Source organism: Corapipo altera, unplaced genomic scaffold, assembly GCF_003945725.1.
Source record: "Corapipo altera isolate COAL_440 unplaced genomic scaffold, ASM394572v1 45, whole genome shotgun sequence".
Lineage (NCBI taxonomy): Eukaryota > Metazoa > Chordata > Aves > Passeriformes > Pipridae > Corapipo > Corapipo altera.
Genome location: NW_020884877.1, coordinates 6,094,452 through 6,116,977, shown reverse-complemented (window position 1 = coordinate 6,116,977; position 22,526 = coordinate 6,094,452). Strand labels below are relative to the sequence as shown.

Here is a 22,526-nt window from a genome sequence, read left to right as displayed (position 1 = left end):
GCAGCCTGGTCAGTTTTCTAGAAGGCTGGTTCATTGCACAGCCAAGCAGTCAATCCCAGAGCACAAGCCATGATATGAGCAGTTGGGAAGAGGGAACGCTGTCTACCACTGCTGGTATGGCACTCCCCTGAAAAACACCCTTTCTCACCTTCTTTTCCATCTATTGGAAAGGTGCAGTTAAAATCTAAATGGCTGTGCTGGATACCAAGAGACAGCCCCCAATGTATCCCACTGGGCAAGGGTCCACAGTTTTTACAAAACTGCCAGCCCACAACTTATGTATTTCCAAACCATGTGACACAGCCAAACATAGACCTTGAGGGCAGCCTAGGAGGTGGAAATGAACAAAACACTTTTTTTTCTACAAGGAGAACCTCAAAGAGAACAGTCATGCAATTAGGAAATAAGTAAATACTTAGAAAAACTTTTGATTCTGGCTGTTGGCCTTGCCAGTGCGAGCATATCATTGCCTTGTGCAGCCATGGCAACTTAGGTAAGAGGGTCTGTATTTGTAGTTCTCTTACAGGATTTGCCTAACAAGATAAAGGCAAAGGGCACACATGGCCAGCTTGCTCTCTGAAACAGTCGAGTGCTCTTCCAAACCCTACTGGCCCCAGACCAAAGCCTGACAAGGAATTAACATCAAGCATTTGCTAGAACACCAAAGTGGAAAAGCACTCATACTATAGCCTTCCCTATTGGTCATTAAACAGAGTTCTCCACTGAAATCCAGGGGCTCTTGCAAATCAGTTGCACTGTATGGCTACTAATTTATTCCTTCAAGCAGGCATTTTATGTATAAAAAGAGTGGGTTTTTATTTTTATTTTTTTTTAAAAATGCCTATGCTTCTCTCTCATCTGGGCATTTAAATTAAATTACGTTATATCAGGCTGTCAAAAGCAATGAATGCGAACATTGACTGTAACTGTGTTTCAGTAGGAATTTGCTTTCAGAAATAATGCCATTAATTTGATGTTAGCCATGTGCTGAGCTGTTCAGCTGCCTGTGTGTCTCTCAGGCACTCCATCTAGCAGACAGTTTGCAAGCACAGCCACAAATGTATGCACTCTCGCTGTCAACCCCTCCATGCTAGGAACCTGCCTTTTCTTCTGGTGATACGTTTGAAATGAAAAGGTTGGACTGAGAGTCCAGAAGTGCACAATTAATACTAAGAAAATCCCATTTCACTGGAGAAATTGGAGCACTATTTATTTTTGATACGTAGCCATGAGATGGAAGTCAAAGCTGTATGTCCAGGCATTTATTTCTTAGTCCTCCCTTGGTCACAAAACAGATACCTGTACCAGCACCTGCTGGTAACTCCAGTAAAGTCCAGAGAGTCCCAGAAAAACAAAACAAGGGGAAGAAAACTGAGGCAGAAAGTGCACAAATTTTTTTTGCATTTAATTTTTCTGAGTAAAAGGACCAGTTTCAGGAAAATAGATGTTTTGCAGATAACAAAACATCTGTGCAAAGCAACCCCAAAGCAAAACATTTGGCTGGGAATAGCTGACAGTCCCAGCTCCCTGGTGCCCTCTGTGCTGACTCACAGATGCCCGGGCTGCAAGCACATAGTTAACGTCAAAATCATGTCCTTCATCTCAGTGTTGACAACAAAATGTTCCTTAAGTTCCTTAGAACCTGGAAAGGTTTAGTGGCTGATTCTATTTTGACTGAAGAAAACAGGCACTGTGCTGGTTTGGGGCTTTTTTTGGAGGGAGAAGGTGTTGCAGTAATGTTGCACAACCACAGCTAAAAAAAATACCTACAGCTGTGCTTAATACTAACTGAAATAATCTAATCAAGATGAAATCAAATTGTGCCATCAGAGCACAGCATTTCTGGACAGGTAACAGAGCACCCTCACGAATAGCTCTTGCACACAGCCCCTTAGATATCTCCTTTCTCAGTAACCCCGTGTCTCAAGCACTAATGTCTTAGCAACTATGAGGTTTGCAAATCCTCCTGCTGCAGTGGTGCTGGCCAACATCACCAGCTGACTGGGGCATGGTTATCTGCAGAAGCCACCTGAGCTCCCTATTCCTACTGCTCCAGCAGGGGCATGACACCCCTCTGGTTTGGCTGCTCTCCTCCCTTCATGCCAGGTGCTGTGGGCAGTCAGTTTCTAACCTGCTCACAAGCAGCACAGGCCACAAACAACTTTATGCTGAAGTAGAAAGCTTTAATCTGAGACCAAATTCTCCAAATCACATGAGAGGTTAAGTCACAAAAAAAAAAAAAAAAAGAACTAAAACAAACCACTGTCTAGCTGCTAGGTGTTTAGAAGATTCTTAAGCAAATTCTCTGATCCACCTTATCCCTGTCATTCTGGTCCCCCACAGTCAAAGGCAGTTTTGCTGGTGAGACTGGGCAGTGAGCTCAGTAAAAGCAGAGCTGAGCCACCCTCTCTGCTTGTGTTCCCCCAGCCAGTGGTTAAAGAGGCTCCTGTGGACACAGTGGCCATGGGCCTCATGTTCACAGGGCTCAATTCCCCTGGGAGAATCCCAGACTTGCCCTCCCAGTGCAGATGTGAAATCAAGGGAAAACAAGAGCGGGTATGGTTATTTTTGCAAGCAGCACTGACCCAGCAGGCAGAGAGTCACTGAAACTAAGCAACTGAGAGGGGAGGAGAAAACCAGCAGGGATCAGAAACAGGCATGGGAATGGGAAGGATGGGAATGGAGACACACAGCAAATTGAGTGAGCCAAGCACAAAAATTAAGTGGTGCAGGATAGGGAAGGTAGTATTCATTTACACATTCATTGCCCCAAAATGTCAATGAGGGAAACTGAACAAACATGATTTACAATCCATTACGATGCTATACCACAGAAAACAAGAGACTTTTCAGCAAAATTTAACTCAGTGTTTAAGCCTGATACAGAGGGCTGTAGTATTAACTCCACAGTTACTGGGGAGGGTTGGAGACAATGAATTTCTACTACCCAACTCAGTACTGAGTCACCCTCTGAAGGCAATTGTCCTTCTAATGCTGCTGGCAGCCCCCAGTCTCAGCCTGTTCATCCCAAACTGTTCAACTAGGCCCCTGAGGCTGTCCAACTCCCACCACCTTTGCCAATGCTTGAAAACATAAAAAAATTTTTCATGTGCTTTTCAATGCCTTCATGTAGCTCAACTCCTCCCCACTGCTACCTACACAAGCATCACCAGGAGCAGGAACCCAGGGACACTGAGTGAGAACACACAGAGCACTTAAATGCAATTATCACCACTCCCCACTCTATTCAGAAAGATAACAACCTATCAGTAAGGCTCCTTCTGCCAATACCTATGTCTGATCCATAGCAGAGGATGCTGGAGCAAAAACTACTATATAAGCATTTTTAACTTACTCCTCTGACTGTTGTGTATTTTTAATTTGCTCTCATATGAACATCTTTGTGACATCAGTAACGCCATCTTTTTGTGATCTAAAAATAAGTAACAGCTGCCACAGCATCAGAATCGCTGGTTTTGTCTCTGCTTTTCTCCACAAGTGGATCCCACCTTTAACTGGGGAAATGACCCATAAGAAAATTACCTTTTTCTGCTGCAGGTTTCATCACCTTGCACTTGAATTCATCTGACCCAGGTAAAAGAAGACTGTAGCTGTCAAAGATACAAGATTGCAGTTTCCCAGTCCATTGTTCATACAGTAAAGCTTACTTGCCCCCACAAGTACTTGGGCCTCCGAGTTCCCTAGCTCCTGTGCAAGTTTTTGGGAATGCTTCCCACATTTAGGGCTTATTGGATCCACCATAAGATCTGGGGAAGAATAACGGCAGCACAAACGCCCGGTCTCACCAAACACCTACAACTTTCCCTTAAGGCAGTTTGTGGCTTTTCACTAACTGTCCCAGCCCTCCCTGCAGATCCATACTGCCAATAACCGTATATGTTAACACAGCATCTTTACTCCACAGCCCTCTACTGCTAGTGGCTCAGGCAACAAAAATTAATCAATACCACCATTGAGCTAAAGAGCATTTTATTTTAACCTCAGCCCTCAGAATATGTAGTGGTGTGGATGAACATTTTTTCTTTTCAATGTCAGGAAGCAGAAAGGGAAGCTAGGCTGGTACAGTGAAAACATGGAAGGTCATGCCAGCAAATCACTGTCTGCTGGATTCAGTTTGGCTCCCCTGACTACTGTACTCACACAAGTGCAGAAGAAATCAAAGGTCCTGGCTAGCAATGGCATTGTGCACATTCTGACACGTGGAGAGAGGATTCATATCAGTGCTCTTGAAGAAGGGGAGGACTTGGCATTCATACAGAGACATGCTACCCCCCAGCTTCAGCAAAGCACAGGGGCCAGGTATCACTCGGTTATAAAGTACATTACCAGATCTGACTGAGGCCACCGACAGTGCCAGGGAAAACCCAGACAGCCTCTCAGCAACCGCAGAGGAGGAAGTTCGGATGGAGCTTTCATCGCCTTCTGAGTTCCCCCAGGGAGCTGTCTTAAATTAGACACCCATTCCCCCACAGGGAGCAGCTTTTGTAGATGCTGGCACATAATTCACATAACAAAAGGGGCAGTCAGCTTGCCATCAATTATAAGCTCAGCTCGGGAAACTCTATGTGATCCGCTGACAGTAGCTGTAACAAGCTCAAAATATACCACAAAGGTAATTTTTAGAAGACGTTAAAGCTCTCAGCACATATCATTCAAATATAACCGTTTCAGACTATCACCAGTTACAGCTCCCAGAGAACAGCACAGTTCAGATTTAACAATAAGCAAATGCTGAGAAAAAACCCCAATGTACAAGTGATCCTCTCTTAAAGTTCCCATCATGTACAGATCAGTACCTGGTCTCTCCCTGATACTCAACAGCCCTACAAAAATTCAGAAAAAAAACCAACTGTGGGTGGAGGCTCCCTCGTGCCCTGTCCCACCATGAAACCCCTTAGAAGTGGAGCCCTTTGCTCAAACACACACTCCCTCGTAGTACAGCAACATGTGCACAGGCTGACAAAATGAGAAATTCCCCAGAGACACTAAGACCCCTGTCTAAATGAACCAGGGAACTTGACAGTACAGGAACACAGCTGCTTCGGGGGAAAATTCCTCTCAGAGCCTGTGGGCACTGAGTTGACACACACCAGCTCCACATTTGGAGGAGAACAAGGGGCATTTTTTCTACCCATATTTTAATAATCTTTAAGCAATCGCAGCTCCACCAGATCTTTACCAGGACACAGGACATCATTCCACAGTTTAAAACACCTTGGTAGGCACCATCTGTGTCACCTCCGCATGGGTGAGACACAGGAGTATGTGCTAGCTAGGATGAGATGAGCAAAGCAAATGCAACTTCTAGGCTGTAAAGTGAATTTGCTAAATATATGCAGACCACAATACACCTGAAATTGCTTTAAAATTTAACATGTATTTTCAATAGTAATTGTACAACAATCTCTCCTATGTTATTTAAGGGACATCAGGAATCCTCCAAGTTGCATCAAGAGATAACTGGAGTTTTCTAAGCAACAGTCTGCCCCTGAATCCAAGAAAAAACATCCATTTTGTGTCTCTCCATAAATGAGAAATACTGCACTGCTTAACTGACCACCCTGACCTTCAGCGTCAGGAATAAATATCCAGGCAAGGCAGTGCAGGATACTGCCAACCCAGGAAGGAAAAGGTCTTTCTAAGCCCCTCATGAGGGCCAGGTGTTGGGAGGCCCTACTGGGGCACATGCCCAGTGCCACTCCAAGGGCCCAGATGAAAGACTCCCATCCCTCTGAGGGGCAGGGCTGGGGCTCAGCTTGCATTATAATGCAACCTGTAACACCTGACAGAGCCAGCTGCTCTTCTTTCATTCTTTGTTAGCACAGCCATTGACAGACAGAAGCAAGAAATGTGTGAATTTCTGCTAAAACTTATACTTTCATTACAGCCTTTCTAATTCCTGTGAATGAGGTCATGTTGTCAGATCGGCACAAACTAGATCCTCAACTTCCAGGTTGTGTTAATTAACTCAACTGCCAAGTACAGCAGCCTTTGATATCCATGTCTCAGATGAAAATGTCACCGTTGCAGGGGAGGGAGGGGATGGTGGCAGAAGTTGCTGAAGTTCCTATACCATCTGCAGTTTCTGTTTACACTGTCTCTTCCTTCAAGGGATGGGAGATGACACTGACCCAATTTTTACACACAGGCAATCGTCCTTTGGTGGGGAACCATCTACAAACACTCAGTCACCTTCCCCTCATGCCTCCTCTCCCCCTCTTAATAGTACCAACTTTCCAACACAGTTCTTCTCAGGCACACATTCGTGCAGGACTGGCTCCTTTTCCTCAAGAGGTGAGTATCTTCAATAAACTTGTAACCCTACCTGCTGATTTTTCAAATAACCTCCTCATAGGTCATAATCTTGCTGTAGCTTAAAAGAGCATTCGGAGAACAAACCCTCTTCGTATTCACACACCATCACCTGAACATTATTAATTACTTTCCCAGGTGCACAGTCTTTTGACCAGATGACACACCCCCTCAGGAGAAGTTGGCCTTCACACCCAGGTGCCAAAGTCCCTACCAGGCTGGTAGAGAAGAGGGATGTCAGCAGCACAGCTGGGGCCCTGGCTGCGACGGGTCTGCCCCAGTGGCACAAGCACAGCGGTGCCAGGTCCCACACAGCTACCCCAGGGCAAATTGGCACAGAATGCAAGAGTGCTAAACTAATGTGAACTGCATCACAGCTAGGGACAGCTCCAGAGCCATGTGGAGTTTAGTCCAGATCAAGGATGGGGAACAGTAGGACACACAGGTAAGACAAAGAACACGGCAGTTCACTCCCATGAATTAGCATGATTTAGATGATAACACTCAACTGGGCCAAAGCAGAGGGAATGAGGATTTGAGGCTGGGGAGGAGAGACAGTAAACACTGAGATGACAGTGAGGCACAGAGGGGTAACTGAGGCAGGACAGACGACTAAGCAGAGGGCTTCACTGAGCTGCCAGCCTACACAAGGAGAGAGCTGGACACCTATTTTGACAGACTAATGCCTTTTAAGCATCTTGACAAGCCTCCATTTGTGAAGTGACACTAAAATTGGTTTTCCATACAGTACCTCAGTGTGCCAACCCTCACCCAGGCTCAAAGCCCATGCTGCTGAGGGGCCTTGGCACAAGGGGCAACAGGCACAGGGGCTCCACATGCTTCTGGCCCTGTCTCCCACCGCTCTCACTGCAATATGATGCATCTTGCCCTGCATGCACAGCCAGCAGCTTGGCATCAGATCCACGGCTTCTGGCAATTTGTCCCATCACTCAAAATAAAAGGCATATCACAAGATTGATTGCCATATATCTGGCTAATTTCAGTCAAGTTCAAAGACTAAGCAAAGTATCACTCAAGGCTTTCCATGACACCTTTCACTTTTCTAATATCTTTTCTTATGCCAAAGTTACGGTCATTCTGCATATATATTTGATGACCTGTCTCACCTCCTATATACATACATGCATGTGGGTTTGCACACATACAATCCCAGCAGAACTGAAGGAATAATATTTTCATCTGAATTGCAGAACTTTTTATTGCAGGAAAAAAAATGTTTACATCAAAGGAAGGCACCTCACAGCACTTGTTCTCTGGACGAACTTTAGTGATCCTCCATTTTCGGTCTGTCGTGCACCTGGGTCCCACACTGACTGCAGGAGGGTCTCATCCCTAAACCTACTGTTGTGAAACACCTGCAGGAGCAGAGCCCTGGTGGGAGGAAAGAGGAAGAGCAAAGCAAGAAAACTGGCAGAGACACACATTTCTGCTCAGATGACTCTGGCCATCAGCTCTTTCCCCAAAGCCAAGTGGAGCAAGAGTTCTGAACCCTGGTGATCTTCGGTCTCCTTTCCCCCCTTAGTCCCTGCTAGTGCCAGCATTTTCTACTTGCAGATTTAATATTACCTGGGTGGCCTTGATGTACGTGTTAAACACACAAATATTTAACTTGTTCTAAATCCAACTCCTGTCTTGGAATTTTCCTTGACCAAGGAAACAGTGACCTTTCAGAAACACCATTAGGGCTTTAAAAACTCACAGGGAACAGCCAGGTACCCAGACAGGTCATGCTATACTCACTGGAGACTGCTCACTACATCCTCCCCAGATCAGTGCTCCGGCAGCATGGCTGAGGGCCAAGAAGAACAGTATATTCCAGTTAATTAACTAGTACTCCTGAAGGACTGGTATTACACTCCTTCTACCCTAATACACACTGTTGAAGTAACTTGAGAAGTTTCCATCACTAGATACAACTGGCAAAGTCCACCAAGTCTTTTAAAGAGCTCTGGTTCCTGCCTTTGGGCTAAGGCAAGACAGATAAAAAACAGTGCATTCATCACTTATGAAGGAGGCATTTATCAACCAAATCAGCAGAGAACAGCACTCTGCTAGGTACAAGAAAGGTCTGCCCATCCTACATAATGATCACAGGGCTTGGTTCCCGTAGTTTACAAAACACATTGATCAAAACAGCTTTGCATGTGGATCACACACTTACACCTCCTTATGCTGTAATACCATTTAAAAGACTCTAAATCCCCTACCCTAGAAAGATCTTGCAACACCTCCACATACAGAGGAGCCCTGGAGACTGACCTGAGGGCCAGGAGCACAGGCTTTGCCCTGAAAGCAGCTCCGAGGCTGGGAGCCTCCCTGCACTGACCACTGCATTCAAAGCACAGAAAGGGCCTGTGAACAACCTGCACTCCCATGCAACTTCTCCACACTCATCACAGACTGAATAAGGAACAACCTAAATCTTTCCTTTCCTTCATCTTTCCCCCTACTTTTAAATAAACTGCTCAAACTAAGCAGATTGGTATTTATAAGACTAAATGGATGTTGACCTCGATGGACCTCTTCACCTTCTCTCTAGCACTCTCAGAAAGCCAGCTGTTTTGTTTTTTTTTTTCTTTTATTTGTCCTTCAGCTCATGCGTAAGAGACCAAGCTGATCCAGTAACTACATGAATAATTAGAGCACCTCTGTATTTCATTATATGTTTGTAAAATCTGTCAATCATGACTGATCAGCTTGGCCAATCTCAGCTGCAGCTGAGCAGGTCTCAGATCCCTCAAAAGTAGCCACGGCACACAGCCTAGAGAGGTTTAAAAGTCTGAAACACCACTGTGAACTGCATCAACAAAGGAAATGCAAACAATGTGGGGACTAGACAGCAGGAAAGACATTCAGTCTCTCCAGAAAAAGAGCCTTTGGGGTAACCATATTCAAAATATATTTACCTAGATCTGGATTTGAGTAGACATGAGTACATATAGAATAACACAATTAGCCCTGCATCTAAAAGCAGGCACAAAGACTCCATGCCACACAAACCACTCCTGCCTACAGGTCTTGCTCTTCACTGTCAGAAGATGAGAGCAAATAAAAAGAATTGCTAAAACACTATGGCTTATGTTCCATCTGTTTTTGCAGTTTCACAAATTGAGCTCCAATGCTCTTGTGTCAACAGAGGTAATACTGGGAAAAGGAGGGAGATAAAACACAGGGAATTTTTGGGGGGTCAGGGGAAAGTCTAACTGACACTTACAGTGAAAGAAATAAATGGCATATAGAATGCAGCAGCTCTGCAGGGACTCATGAATTCATTGTGCTCTTGCTTAAAATCTAGATAGGGTAAATTGTCAAGCAAATCCTTTGGCAGCAATCATATAACATAACAGAATATATTGTTACCATTGTGATTAATTACATATAATATTCCTAAGATTCTGGCAGGCTGCTCTGTTGTCCACTCTGTAGCATGCAAAGGAACAAAGCCATGGCTCTTGCCTATTGCAGGAAAAAGGACTGATGTGAAAAGACCAAAATAAATCTCTCTTACAAGATGCTTTTAGAGTACTGTAGAGTACCCACTCAAAAACACTTCCACAGTGCACTATAATAATCCTTAAATTAATGCTGTGAATGGAACTAGTTCTTCCTAAGATTATCAGAAATTCTGTGTTTAGGGTGCTTTAGAATAACAATCACTGTCCGATATGTAGCTTTTGTTCCTAAAGAAAACCAGTAACTTATAGTGATGCTAAATTCATCTCAGTCTAGGTGAAGCCAGATAGTCTTGTATGTACTTCTTTCAGAAACCTGGTTTTTACCTTTTAAGTAGCCTTAAAGTGTGCATTTGGGGCTCTGCAACCCAAGTGAGAGGTCTGGATGCTGCAGGTTTCCCAAGCAACTGAAGGCTGACTGTCACAAATGACTGAGGCAAAGAAAGAGGTCATTTGTGGACATCATCCTGCAAAAGTGCTATTTGTGCACCGTTTTGCTGCATAAAGTCACTTACACCAGAGCTAACATTGATCACAACGACACCATAAAATTGTAGATTCCTCCTCCAAAGAGTGAAATGCATTAGCAATTAAATAATTGTATGCCTTCTGAATTCAGCAACCTCTCTCTTGATATATCTAATCAGCATTAATTTAAATGCAGCATAATTAACAGATACACTCATGGATGAGTGCTGAAACCATCCCTGAAAACGTAACCACTTGATGTCTTGTAGCATGTACTAACAGTTGGAGTCCTAGTAAGACAGAACACACAGCAGCAGAGGAGAAATCTTATCATGGGCAGCAAAAAAAGATTAAAGAAAATATGTGCATTTCAGAGCAACAACTAAAATCAAACATTTGGGTGTCTTCCCTTTCAGTAAAAGACCAAAACAGTAAATGCCACTTTATCTTTTTCTTCCCACGTTTTGTCTATACATAAGTCAGTATGTTGGTATATTAACTATCCAGGTATTTACCATCAGCATGCAGGCAAGTACCCCAATGGTATTGCTTCTAGAGTTTGCATGTGCTGACCCACTAAGGTACAAATAGTCCACGAAAATATGCCTGCAGACAATCAAAGCATGTCCACGTGAGAGCAATAAATCTGAGCCATAGTCAACATACTCAGACTTTGTTTGACTTACTTGGCAGGCTCTTGGGACTCAGGCAGATCCCAACTTCTTTGCTCAAGTAAACACCTCCTGGTAGTCTGTGACAGTTTTGCTTCAGCAAGGAGAGTAGTTTTGCAGGCTACAAGTTGTTTTTCCCCCCAACATTCTCAAAAACTCATAAAGCAGTCATTGAATCAGTGGTTTGCACATGTGACAGATGCTGAGAGTGCCTCAGTTACTAGAAAATGTGTGGTACAAGATCCCACAGGAGAGGCAGATGGAGTGGGCAGAAGAGCCCCAGAAGAGGTGGCAGCTGGTACTGTCCTGTGCCAAGAGGGCCAGGAGCAGACCCAGGCTGGCTCTGTATGCCCATCACCCACAGGTATGTGAGTGTACCTGACCTGAAAGCCACCTAGTGCTCTGCAGCAGCACTGAGTGCAGCATTACAGCTCAAGGTCAGAACTGCCCTAATGAGGCTTCTCAGCTTCTGCCTCACAGGGAAGGCAGGAGGAGCCCATGCCTGCTGCAAAAACAACTACACAGTATAGAGAGGAGGTGACCTCAGCAGGGGAAGGTAAGAGGAGCACCAACATTTGAGGAGAAACAAGCATGAGCCCACGCACCCACGTGAAAGCCTCTGCTCAGTGAAATGGATAGTGGTTTGTTTTAAAAACAAGAAATATCTCATGAAAATGAATTGTGAACTTCTATGACAAGAGAGGGTCAGACCAGAACAGTTACCTCAGCTGAGGTAACTGAGCAGCTTTGCAGGCTTGTTAGGGTGAAATGAACAGTTCATAACACCATGCACTCTATGAAGGTGGTAAACACAAAATTCCTTTTGCTACCCTTGCATTTTACAGGAACTCAATTAAATACAGAGAGGAAAACAAAGCCACAGAGTTGGTGCTGCATGTAAACAAACATGAAAGTGAGACTAAATTTGGGAACATAGCCATTCCTGCAATATCACTGTGAGAACATGAGTCTTCTGTCTAGTGTACCCTAAGTTATGCCTCTCAATATTACTGACTGTGAGCCTGACAGTATTTTACACAGCACGTGACCAAATAGGAAGATGTGATATTTCAAAAATATGCATCCATGTCAAAGCTGACTTGTTAAGACTGTCACCAAGTTATAACATCCATCTTCTTACTGACGTTTTTACCTTCTGGCAAACGGTTTGTCTTTATTGCGGTTATTACTAATATGAAATTACATTTATATAAACTAAGGAAGAAAATGGCATACTATTTTGATTCACCTCTTAAAATACCCCCGGGCATTTTTAAACATGAAGAATGTATGATTTTTATAAAATACACTTTAATCTTGCACTCTGTAACTATTTAATTATTTTGCTAGTAGCAATTTCTTATTGCATCTCCTCTTTGTATTCAAAGTTTACCTACTGCAATGAGTCTTTATAAAGAAACACATTAATTAAATATGCCTTGGCTTCACGAGCCTAGGAAAAGACTATTAATCATCTCACAGGCACAAGCACAACATAATACCTGCTATTTTGCTCACGGGCAGCTCACACAAACTGACTTCTGCCACATGATGTAATTGCCTCCAACAACCTTGAGCACATAAAGAGGCTTTTCCTTATCAGCCATTCACTCACTGAACATACTGTGAAGCAGGTGATGCATTTGTGAGATGTTAGGGGCTATTTTTTTTCCTTTTTTACAACACTATACCAATATCTAGTGAAATACATTTGCAGTGTCCACCCTGCCACTGGACATATGGGGACACCAAAGGCTTGAGTGAGGCAGGGTTGTTGGTGTCTTCTCACCAAATCCTCCCGAGGAGCACTCACTAGCACTGAGGGGAGTCAGTGCCAAACAAGAGATGCAGCTGTAACCAGCAAATAGGTTTGTTAGGGCCAGGGTCACTGAAAAACAGTACTTTACAAAGGGGGCAGGAGGGGGGGAGAAAGAAAAAATATGGACAGATTAGAAAAATGACTGATGGTCTCATGTCAGACACAGGTACAACTTCATTCCCAGTTTTCTAATGTCATTGCTGAGTTGGACTTCAGTCAGAATGAAAAGATGTTTCATGTGCATTCTGTTGTCACAAACTGTAAATATTTTATTGTGTGAGAAAGGTAGAAAAGAAGTTGTGGCTTAGAAATGAAATAAGTCAATTATTCCTTGACCTTGACTGGATGTTTTAAAAGCTCTTCAATATGTTTGCAACATGTGCTAGGCAGCAATTCTTTTTCGTGGAAAATGTTTCTCTGATATCCTACTTGTACCTTCATTAATCATAGGCCACCCTTAGAGGTGCAAGCTTCTCATTTAACAAACACCTAGAAATTGAAAAAGTTCAGAGTAACTAACTGTGTCTAGAGTGACTCTGAGCACAAGGCATTTATTTTACCTAACACAGCTAAAGGTATTCAGAATAATGTTCAGAACTGCCTAGTGTGCTTTTCTTTTTGGTTCTCTTCAGCTACTTGTCTTGGTGTGCTCTGTGGAATAGGTCAGCCTGTTCCATAATGTTGGAACTGGTTGCCTTTTCACCAGAGGTCCTATTAACTGAGCCAAAACTCATTCCACTCCTCACTTTCCTCGCTCTCATGTTGCATCAAGGTATGCAAGAAACCACAGGTGACCCAGGTCTTCTCTAACCCTTCTTCTCTACTACCAGTGCCTCTCCCACCCACTTTTGCCCTTCAGCCCCTCTGTTCCCAAGTTCTTTTTCCCTCTCCTGCTCAAGATATGTTAGTGCTCTTTCCAGCACCACAGTGCTGATGTATGCATCTCCTACTACCCTTGCTACCACCATTGCTCTCTACATTTAGGGGTATATTTGATGAGGAATTTAGTAAAAATGCCTTCTCAAATGCTTGCTCTGGGATGCCAGCCAAGGGAAAGGCACTGGGAGGTAGCAGGGAGATGCTGTCAGACAAGGCAACCTGCTTAACGGGAGCTGGAGGAAGGGAGCAGCACAGACAGAGCAAGGAGAAATTAAAGCGTGATCTATCAGAGCAAAGTGGGAAATGAGGCTGTGAAAGAAGGTGTGAGTTGAATGCTAACAACCTGAATGCTTGGCTCAGGCCTTCTTCCTTGCTTTCTGCTGGGGCTGCACCAGATCCCCTCCTTTTTCCATCTTTGGCTGTCCTTGGGTGTCTTCACCCAGGCTCAGTCATACAGCTACTGTGACAATTCAGGGTTGATTGATGCTGAACCAACAGCTAAAGCCTGGTGAGTATCAGTTACACCACACGGTGTGACACTGTGCAGCCAGGATGGAGGGATGAAAATCCCCTTTTCAGCTGTTTGGGCAGCGCTTCACTTTTGAAACATAACCCTGCAGGATCTACAGTGTTCCTCATGTATTTTCATGACAGCCCCTCCTGCCCTGTCCCTTTCCAAAGAGATGCTCTAGTTCTCATTTTACAAAACAAGCATATGAGACATAATGACCTCAGACAGATCATTTTCAGAATGAGTGGGGTAGAACAGATAAGAAAGCCAGGTCCCTGAGCATACAAACCGCAAGCTGTCTTTTCTGTTGAGGCTTAGATAAATTCCCTTCCACAGCTTCCAAATCAGGGGTGTAATTAGGTATATTTGATAAATATCAACAAGTGAGGGTAATTCATACATCCCATTAAAAAAAGAACATGTTGTTTCAGTATTAGTAAAACAGTACAAACAGATGAGCTAAAAGAGCAAAGGTTTGCTTATAAGGTTAATAGGAGACATGAGGTGGTGCTTTCTGTGCTTACCTTCAGCACTGTGATATTCCATGCAAAACTCTCAATGGCTTTGCTTAATTTTCTTCCTTTCAAACCTTCCTTTGTCCCAAGGTTATGAAGCTCTTCATGGAATTCCATTCCTACAAATACAGATTGCACCATTAACCAATGCATGATTGATCCTCCCCATAAAACACTGTGAGCATTTTCAGTCTTGCAGCTGGTACTTCCTACAACCTCTTTCTGTGCTTCCCTTTCCTTTTATGACTCCATCCTGAGAGAGCATCTTCCAGAATAAAAGCGTCATGTGCAATCTTGGGGTTGTGCTTCCACTTTGCATGTGACTCTCTGCCAGTGCTGGGGTCCCACACAGGTACAAGCCTGGTTCCCTCTCACACTGCCTGCAGTCTGCATTGCTGCAAAAATGCCAGCAATGGCTGGCAGCTCTCCTTGCACAGATGATTTTGCCCCTTGGAAGGCTCTCTGACAGACATGGAAGATACCTGTTCAGCACAGCATATACAGACTCCAATGCACATCTCCTCATTAATCTTAATCGCAGTCATACAGAAAAGCCTTTGTACTTCACAATGATAAATTATGTCAGAAACACATAAATCTAATCACAAGATTCCTGCAGTGCAGAAAACTGAGACTTCCAACCACATACCCCTGTTACATTTCATTACTACTTTCTGTGTCAAATGCCTGCAAACCTGTTGCTGGATACAGGAATTCAGGAAATCTGGGGGGGAATTAAAAACCTTAAACTATCAAACTGGCCCACCAATTTAACAAGATTTGCACAGTGTATGCAAATATTTCTCAGAGTCTGGTGTGGATTGAGAGACAAAATGGAGAGAGAGCTGTTTGTGTTCCCCTAATTTGTACCTTACAAAGGCCAAATTGGCACCAAATCACCCCAAAGCATCAGAAGCCCAACCTGTCTGAACAAACAAAGCTCCATCTCCAGTTGTTTCATAGCTCTCCCTCCCCTACCATTTTAAGGTAAATGTCACCCACAAATTCAAGCTTCGCTGAAATTACATCAAAGAAATGCCTATTGAGAGAACATCTGCCCGGTGTAGATGCAAAGGGCTGCTTAGCAGGTTGCTGAAGGACAGTCCAAGGCAGGCTTGCACTCAGCAGAGCTTGCCCAAAGCACTCCGGGAAGACTAACAATAAGTTTTTTCTTGCCTTATGGGGACTCCAGGAGCTCAGTAACACTGAGGCAGTTCAGCCCCACACAATGCAAGATTTCTCTACTGTTTATATTCCAAAACTTCACCCACTCACAGGTTTTGCCTGTAAAGGATAAGAGAGTTCCTGCAGTACACCGTTTGGAAAACAGTCTAAATAACTGCACTCTAAGCAAGATTTCCTTTTAGGTGTGCCCCGTGCCAACTGAATTACAAATCATTTCACTTCAATTAGTGAAAGAAAAACTTTGAATGACTCACTTTGTCCCGGAAGAAAAAACATGAAGGCTAAGGGATCTTAACTCCATGCAGGCAGCCCTGCCTTTATGCAGCATCCTTTTAGGTATTTCTCCCTCTGGACCTCACTTCTCCATCTCTAACTTGGAGACAGTGCTGCCTCGGAGAGAGGGAGCCACAAACATTTGTTAGGCTGTGGGCAGCAGCACCAGGGAAAGCACTTATCAGGTCGATCCTCCAAGCTGCTGCTGACCCCTGTGCGTTGGGCTGAGCCTGCACATTTTAAAAAACCAACAAAATCAGCCACCTGAAAAACCATCTGGGAGAGTGGGCAGGACCCTGAAGCACAGGGTACCCCGACCAAAACAGGCTACGATGTGAAGCAGAGGTCTGGTGGGAACACATGTTCAAAGGGAGCAGAACTGGGGAGAGGTGAAGGATTATGTCACAGGCAATTGTACCTCTGACACTTGTCAATTTTGAGTGCTTCATCTTGCTACATTGAAAATGTTATATAACAATTTGCCTGGGTAACACTTTCAACAAACTAATTGGCAATTGAGAGCAGGGAAGGATATTCTCTCTGCTAATCCTTTCCTCTGTCTAAATCCTCAGGCTTCAGAGAAGCACTTTGTATCTCTCCAGCTGTCTTCTCAATTAGAAACAATATTTTAAGTCTAACAAAGCAAAACAAATGAAAATACAAGCGGATACAGCAGCAAAGAGAAAAACTTGAAAAAATTCGTCTTTTTCCAGAGGGAAGGAAGGAGAAGAGAACTGCATGGAACTCTGGACATCAGCGTGGTGGCACAGTACTGCATCATGCTCTCTGTACACATCTCCAGCCCCTTGCTCACAAAGACACCCAAAAGCACCCAAGCAAGTGTTGTGGGTTCTTCTCTTTTGTGCACAGAGCAAGCTGGGCAGAAAGGTGTCTGATGCTGCTGAGGGCCTGCATGGTGTAAAGTACTGCTCTGAAATTACACCACCTGGGGAGACCCTCCTGGTCCTGCATCTTCTCATTACTGTCCCATTCCTTAGCCCTCTGCACACAATGAAGGCCTTGGGCTGAGGAATCTTATGCTGCTTATGCAGATAAACAGAACCCAAGGCATGAGGCAATGATGAAGCCCATGAAATCCAGTGAGAAACCACCACTTGCCTCTCCTCCCTTTGCTACCATGGTGCCAGCATGACTAAAGAGCAAAGACTAGGTTCCACCCAAAAATCAGTTAAATGCTATTGTTGAAACAGTTTCTGAATTCCTTCTAATTAAAAAGAGGAATTAAAATATTTACTGCAAAACAGCTGTTTCATTCATTATTTACATTTAGTAGAAGCAAATGGCTGTAGCCTGCATCACTTGCCAAATCCAAAGATGGCTATCAGAAACAATAGTATTTATGACTGTTGTGGTACCAGAAGACCAGGACTAAGAATACAAATTAAATGCAGTCACAAGTGTTTGCGCTACTGACCTTCAAGGCTTGTTATAGGTTAGGAAAGGTACAGCTGTACACTAAATCAACTGAAAATAAATTTAATTTCTGCAATGAAAACTCCTGATGGAAATACACTGCATGTATTTATTCAGCATGGTTTCTGACACATGAAAGCTGATGGATTTAGTTGTGGAGGATTACCACTGCCAAATGTGGGCTCTTATTTCTCCAATAGGGCTTATTCTTGTGCATGAGTGGAAACTACAGGAGACATCTCCCAGTTCAAAATCTAGTCTGCTATCCTGAACAGTGATGAAGAGAGGTTTGCATGAATAACCCGAACTGAGAAGCACAGATATCTGGTGATTTCTACCATCCTGAAACAGGAGTGGGAACCTGTGGCAGAGTAGACAGCACACAAGTGGCCACTTCTGAAACCACCTCTTCCACTTCTACTGATGCATACTAGGCAGAGCCCTCATTCAGACAAAGACATCAGTACAATACACCAGCAATGTAAGATCTACTTCACACCTACTTACAGTGGTTTGTGCCCATACACCTGACAAACATAATGAAGAGCCACACGGATTCACTGTGATACAACAGAATTACATTGGCTCAAGTTTACAAGGTGTAAACCAAACCTAAACAGCAAAAGAAAGGAAAGGCAGGCAACACAGTTATCCAAACCTCTTGCCTCCTCTGTGTTCAAGGGAACAGCTGGGGTAGAGAATGGTACTCAGTAACGGCAGGATGCCTTCTCACCCCCTCTTTTTAATTGAATGCCTTTCTAGTTCATTTGACTAATTTAAATGCTGTCAGACATTTCAGAGCTATAGAGCAGATGGAGAAATAGCTTTTAAGGTGAAAGCTGAATATTTTTCCCTCTTCCCACGCCTGCATTGCTACTGGAAGATGAACTTCAGGAGGGTGGAATATGCCAGGGAAAGACTGGAATGCTCACTTACATACCAGGGAACAAATGCCACATTAGCGACAAAGTGTAAGTAAATTATGGCATATCGTTTCCCATCTTTCATCCAGAACTGCACAATAAAGATGGATTACCTGCTTTCTGGCACTGAACAATCTTGTCATGAGTGATGTCTGCCGTCTCAATAAGAACCCTGCTCTCTTGAATCATCTGTCAAAAAAAAAAAAAAAGGAAAAAAATCAGTATTACAAGGGTCTCCTGCAACATCTACAGTGCAGAAAAGTACAAAGATTGAAACTTGGGAGGAGGTCTGCTCTGCAAGTAACACTATGAAGACTGGATCCTTCCTTCCTTCTTCCTATCAAAGCTCCGAGATCTGTATCAAGATAAGTGTCAGTTGCTCAGAAAATGTTTTGCTCCAAAAGTTAAAGAACAACTGTTCTATATCAGTGAAACACCACTGCAAATAGCATGAAGGAAATACAAGTGATTTCAGAAGAAAGCAAAGTTAGCAGACAAGATTAATTCTATGTGAAATTAAGCCCTTTCTAATTAGTACTTTTTGCAAAACAAAAGGAGAAATAAGTACAGTCTTTGACATAAGTGATTATTAAAAATCTTACCAAGTCATGAATAGAGTTGATCTCAAGAGGTATTTAAGCCTGTGCTGAACTTTATGCCCTTTTCTCTTTGGAGAAATTCAGATCCAAATCTTACCTTATCCTCAATATTTCTGTTGAAGTTTAATGGAAAAGGGAAAAAAAACCCCAAACAAACCAAAAGAGGCAGTTTCAACAAGCCTACTCAGAAGTTTTAGGAGATGTCCATACTTACACATCTGCCCAGAGCAGTCCATTATCAGCAAACAAATGAAGGGTCCACTATGTGACAAGTTTCCTGAGCCTTCCTGCTTGCAAATACTAATCTCCTTCGATGAAAACAAGCTTCCAAAACCCCTCAGAAGCCCAGGCAAGCAAGAAAATTGGTGGTACATACATCTGTTACAGAAAGCAAGAACATGCTGCATAACAAACTGTGGCTGAGAATAATCTCCCTCTCCTGGGATGTACACCACAAACCTCAATCAAATCCAAACAGCATGAGAGTGGTGCCAATTAGAAATGAAGCAAACTGAATACTGTGCCTAATGTTACAGCCTGAAATTACAGAAGCCGCCATCTGAAAGCTTTGCCAAAATGCTGCAACTGCTAAAAGCCTTCCTACTTTCAAACAGACCAAACATGAAAACACAACCGGTACGTTTCGATGGTTTTAGTGGAAGACAGCGTAACAGTATTAAATTAACACTTGCAAATTAGCACTCATTTTCTTAATTAGACACAGGGGAGGAGAGATCCTTCCACTTGTCACACCCAAACTCCCAAATTCTGGAGAAATTCAGATCCAAATTTTGCTCCTCGTGCCACCCTTATTTCTCATTAAATGCATTAAGACAGGCTGCATTTAATAAAAGTACCTATGTCTTTGCTTTGATATAAAGAACACATGGAAAACAAAATCCATTATCAGCTTCACAGGAGAGTGAAAAAAGCATGATACACCTACAGAGTGTAAAATTGGTTTTTAACAGAACATGCCCAGTGGATATGCCTAAGATTGAAATTACTTTTGATAGTATCCTTTGCCTTTCATTCTTATTACTTGCTTGTTCATGCATCATGTTGATTTTTTTCCTCTTTGATGTTTTCACTTGTCATCTAGAAAGAAACAACAATTTCTCCTCACACTCTGGCTTTTTGTACCACAGCACATTGTTGTTTTGTGCTGAAGGAGCCATTCAGCTGGCAACTGCAAATGCTGAAGTTAGTCTGAGCAGTAAAGACAGTGAGAGCCCCAGAAAACTTGCAAGTCACTACAGAGGCAGCCAGAGGCCAAACATGCATCTCTTGCACATGCAGACACGGGCTTGTGAGCCAGTGCTGGCACTGCCCAGTCCAGCCAGGTGTTACCAGCATCTCCATGGCTGCTGTATTCCATGTATCTGTCCTCCTGGGCTTCGGTCCCCACTGGGTCTGTGCCTGCACCCACCAGCAAGGTGTGCCCTGTGAGGTCAACTGCATCTAAGCTGGTACAGGATATCCAGAGTGTCAGACCTTCCTGTGCTCAGATCCCTAAAGCAGAATGTCACTTGTGAGAGTTTTTTATATATACGTACACACACATATATATGGCCACAGGAATTATCCTACCACACACAAAAAAAGCAAGCTTGAGAATCATGCTACTATTGGACCCACTCCTGGGAGTTTCTGGCATGCCTGTTTTAGGATTCTCAGGCATGAAGGTATTATATCCATTTTTTAACAGAAAAGTGGCACTAGGATGTCAATTATCCCTTATTGCAGAGTAGGTAGAGCAGCCCTTCACTCCTTTGATGCTGACATCAAAGTCTCACTGCTCTCAGCTCAGCAAGAACAAACAATTAAAACCAGATCATACAGCAGAATTTAACCTGTTCCTGTCTTCCTGCTCAGCAGTAATCTTCACAAAAATAAGCAGCTTTTGTAACTTTTGTCCCATGACAAATCCTAAAAGTGGTTTCAGAATTCCTCAGCTTGGTGACTGGTGTTAGGGGACAGCCTTAGCGACCAACTGGCACCTCCTCTCACACATTCCTCTAAGAAATAATGCACTAGGTAGAAAAAATACACCCTGGGCCAATTATTATATATGATTTTGGCTGGCCTATGATATCTTCATCACCTGTGATAATACAGCGTGCAGGACCCGGTATCTCTACATGACAGGCCAGACTCCGCTCCCAGCAAGAGCTCCATGTGCAGTTTCAGTGGGCACAAGATCCTGCTTCCCAATGCTGCCATAAAAAATCATAACAATAGGCTAGTGCAAGGACAAAGCCTGGGTGGTCACTGTGAAGGACCAGAGACTGAATCATATAGACAAGAGTACAACAGGCAAGTAACTCCCATCCAGGAATAAAGTTATAGCATAGGGTCATGGCATTTGGATACAGTTATTTCTTGTCACTGGTTGTGAAGTGAGTCCATGGTTTCCCAGTCTGAATCATCCCTTGCTTTTCCAGCTGTCGCCCCATCCCAAACCCTGCTTGGAGATGTCACCTGCTTCTTGTAAAGTAGGTGACAAAAACCAGAAGCCCTAAACACAAGACGGAAGGCGGTGAGATTTTCTGCCAAGAAGGTGACTCCATAAATCACATGACAGCCTGAGATTTTCTAGCTCAGCTTTGCCAGTAATGTTTCAAACCCCACCAACCTGCCTCAAAAGTGGAGAGCAAGCTTTCTGATGTTTCCAGCATGAATTTCCATGCACCTTTACTCTGCTCAGACCTGCACTGAGCACTGCAGGCAGCTTTTTCATCTGGCTGGAGCCCATCAGGCTGCTGTTTAATGTCAGCTCCCGAGCAGCAACTTGCTTCTGTGAGTGACTCACAGAGAGACAGAGATGTCCTGCTCCCTCAGAAAACTCGTGTTCCACCAGAGTGTGTTAACTCCTGAACATTGAGCTTCAAGGGATTGACCTCCATATACTGAAAAGCAACCTTTAGAGGATGAATGCTGATATCTGGGTCCATTTGGACTCAGGAAAGAAATTTTTAACAGCTGCTAAAGCTGGCAGGATTGCTTAAGACAACTTGCATTTCCCATGTCAGAAAGAAGGTGATAAATTTCACAGAGTGATGTGCTTAATGTAACTATAAGACTGAAAAATTGGACAAAAATAAGTGTGAAAGCACACAAAATCTGATTGTGTAGGTGTAATAGTCAGTAATTATATTCAATAATATATCTAATAATATAGGTATAAAAATTCAGTCCCTATAGGATAGGGACTAAAAAAGCTACCTTGCTGACCAGAAGAGTATGCAGAAGATTGAATGGAAGAAACCACTACATACCTTGACATCATCTGGGGTCCTGCTAATTTCAGTACTGGGCCCTGCATCCCAAGGGCTGAGACCCGCAGGGAGGACATGGGGTTCCTCTTAGAGCTCTGTGGGGACCAGGGACAGCCACTCCTCGCTTCAGGGACTGCTGTCATGTTTCCGTGGGAGCATGGACAC

At 43.6% G+C, this 22,526-nt stretch overlaps 1 protein-coding gene across 1 annotated transcript in view; it reads right to left on the bottom strand.

The window, feature by feature from the left end:
- PLCL1 (phospholipase C like 1 (inactive)) overlaps nucleotides 1-22,526 on the bottom strand; it is a 195,708-nt gene that overhangs the window by 10,354 nt on the left and 162,828 nt on the right. The window contains exons 4-5 of the mRNA XM_027636654.1: nucleotides 18,598-18,673; nucleotides 14,679-14,788 (exon numbers count right to left, since the gene is read on the bottom strand). Of these exons, the coding sequence (XP_027492455.1) occupies nucleotides 14,679-14,788; nucleotides 18,598-18,673 (186 nt within the window). The remainder of the gene's footprint in view (nucleotides 1-14,678; nucleotides 14,789-18,597; nucleotides 18,674-22,526) is intronic.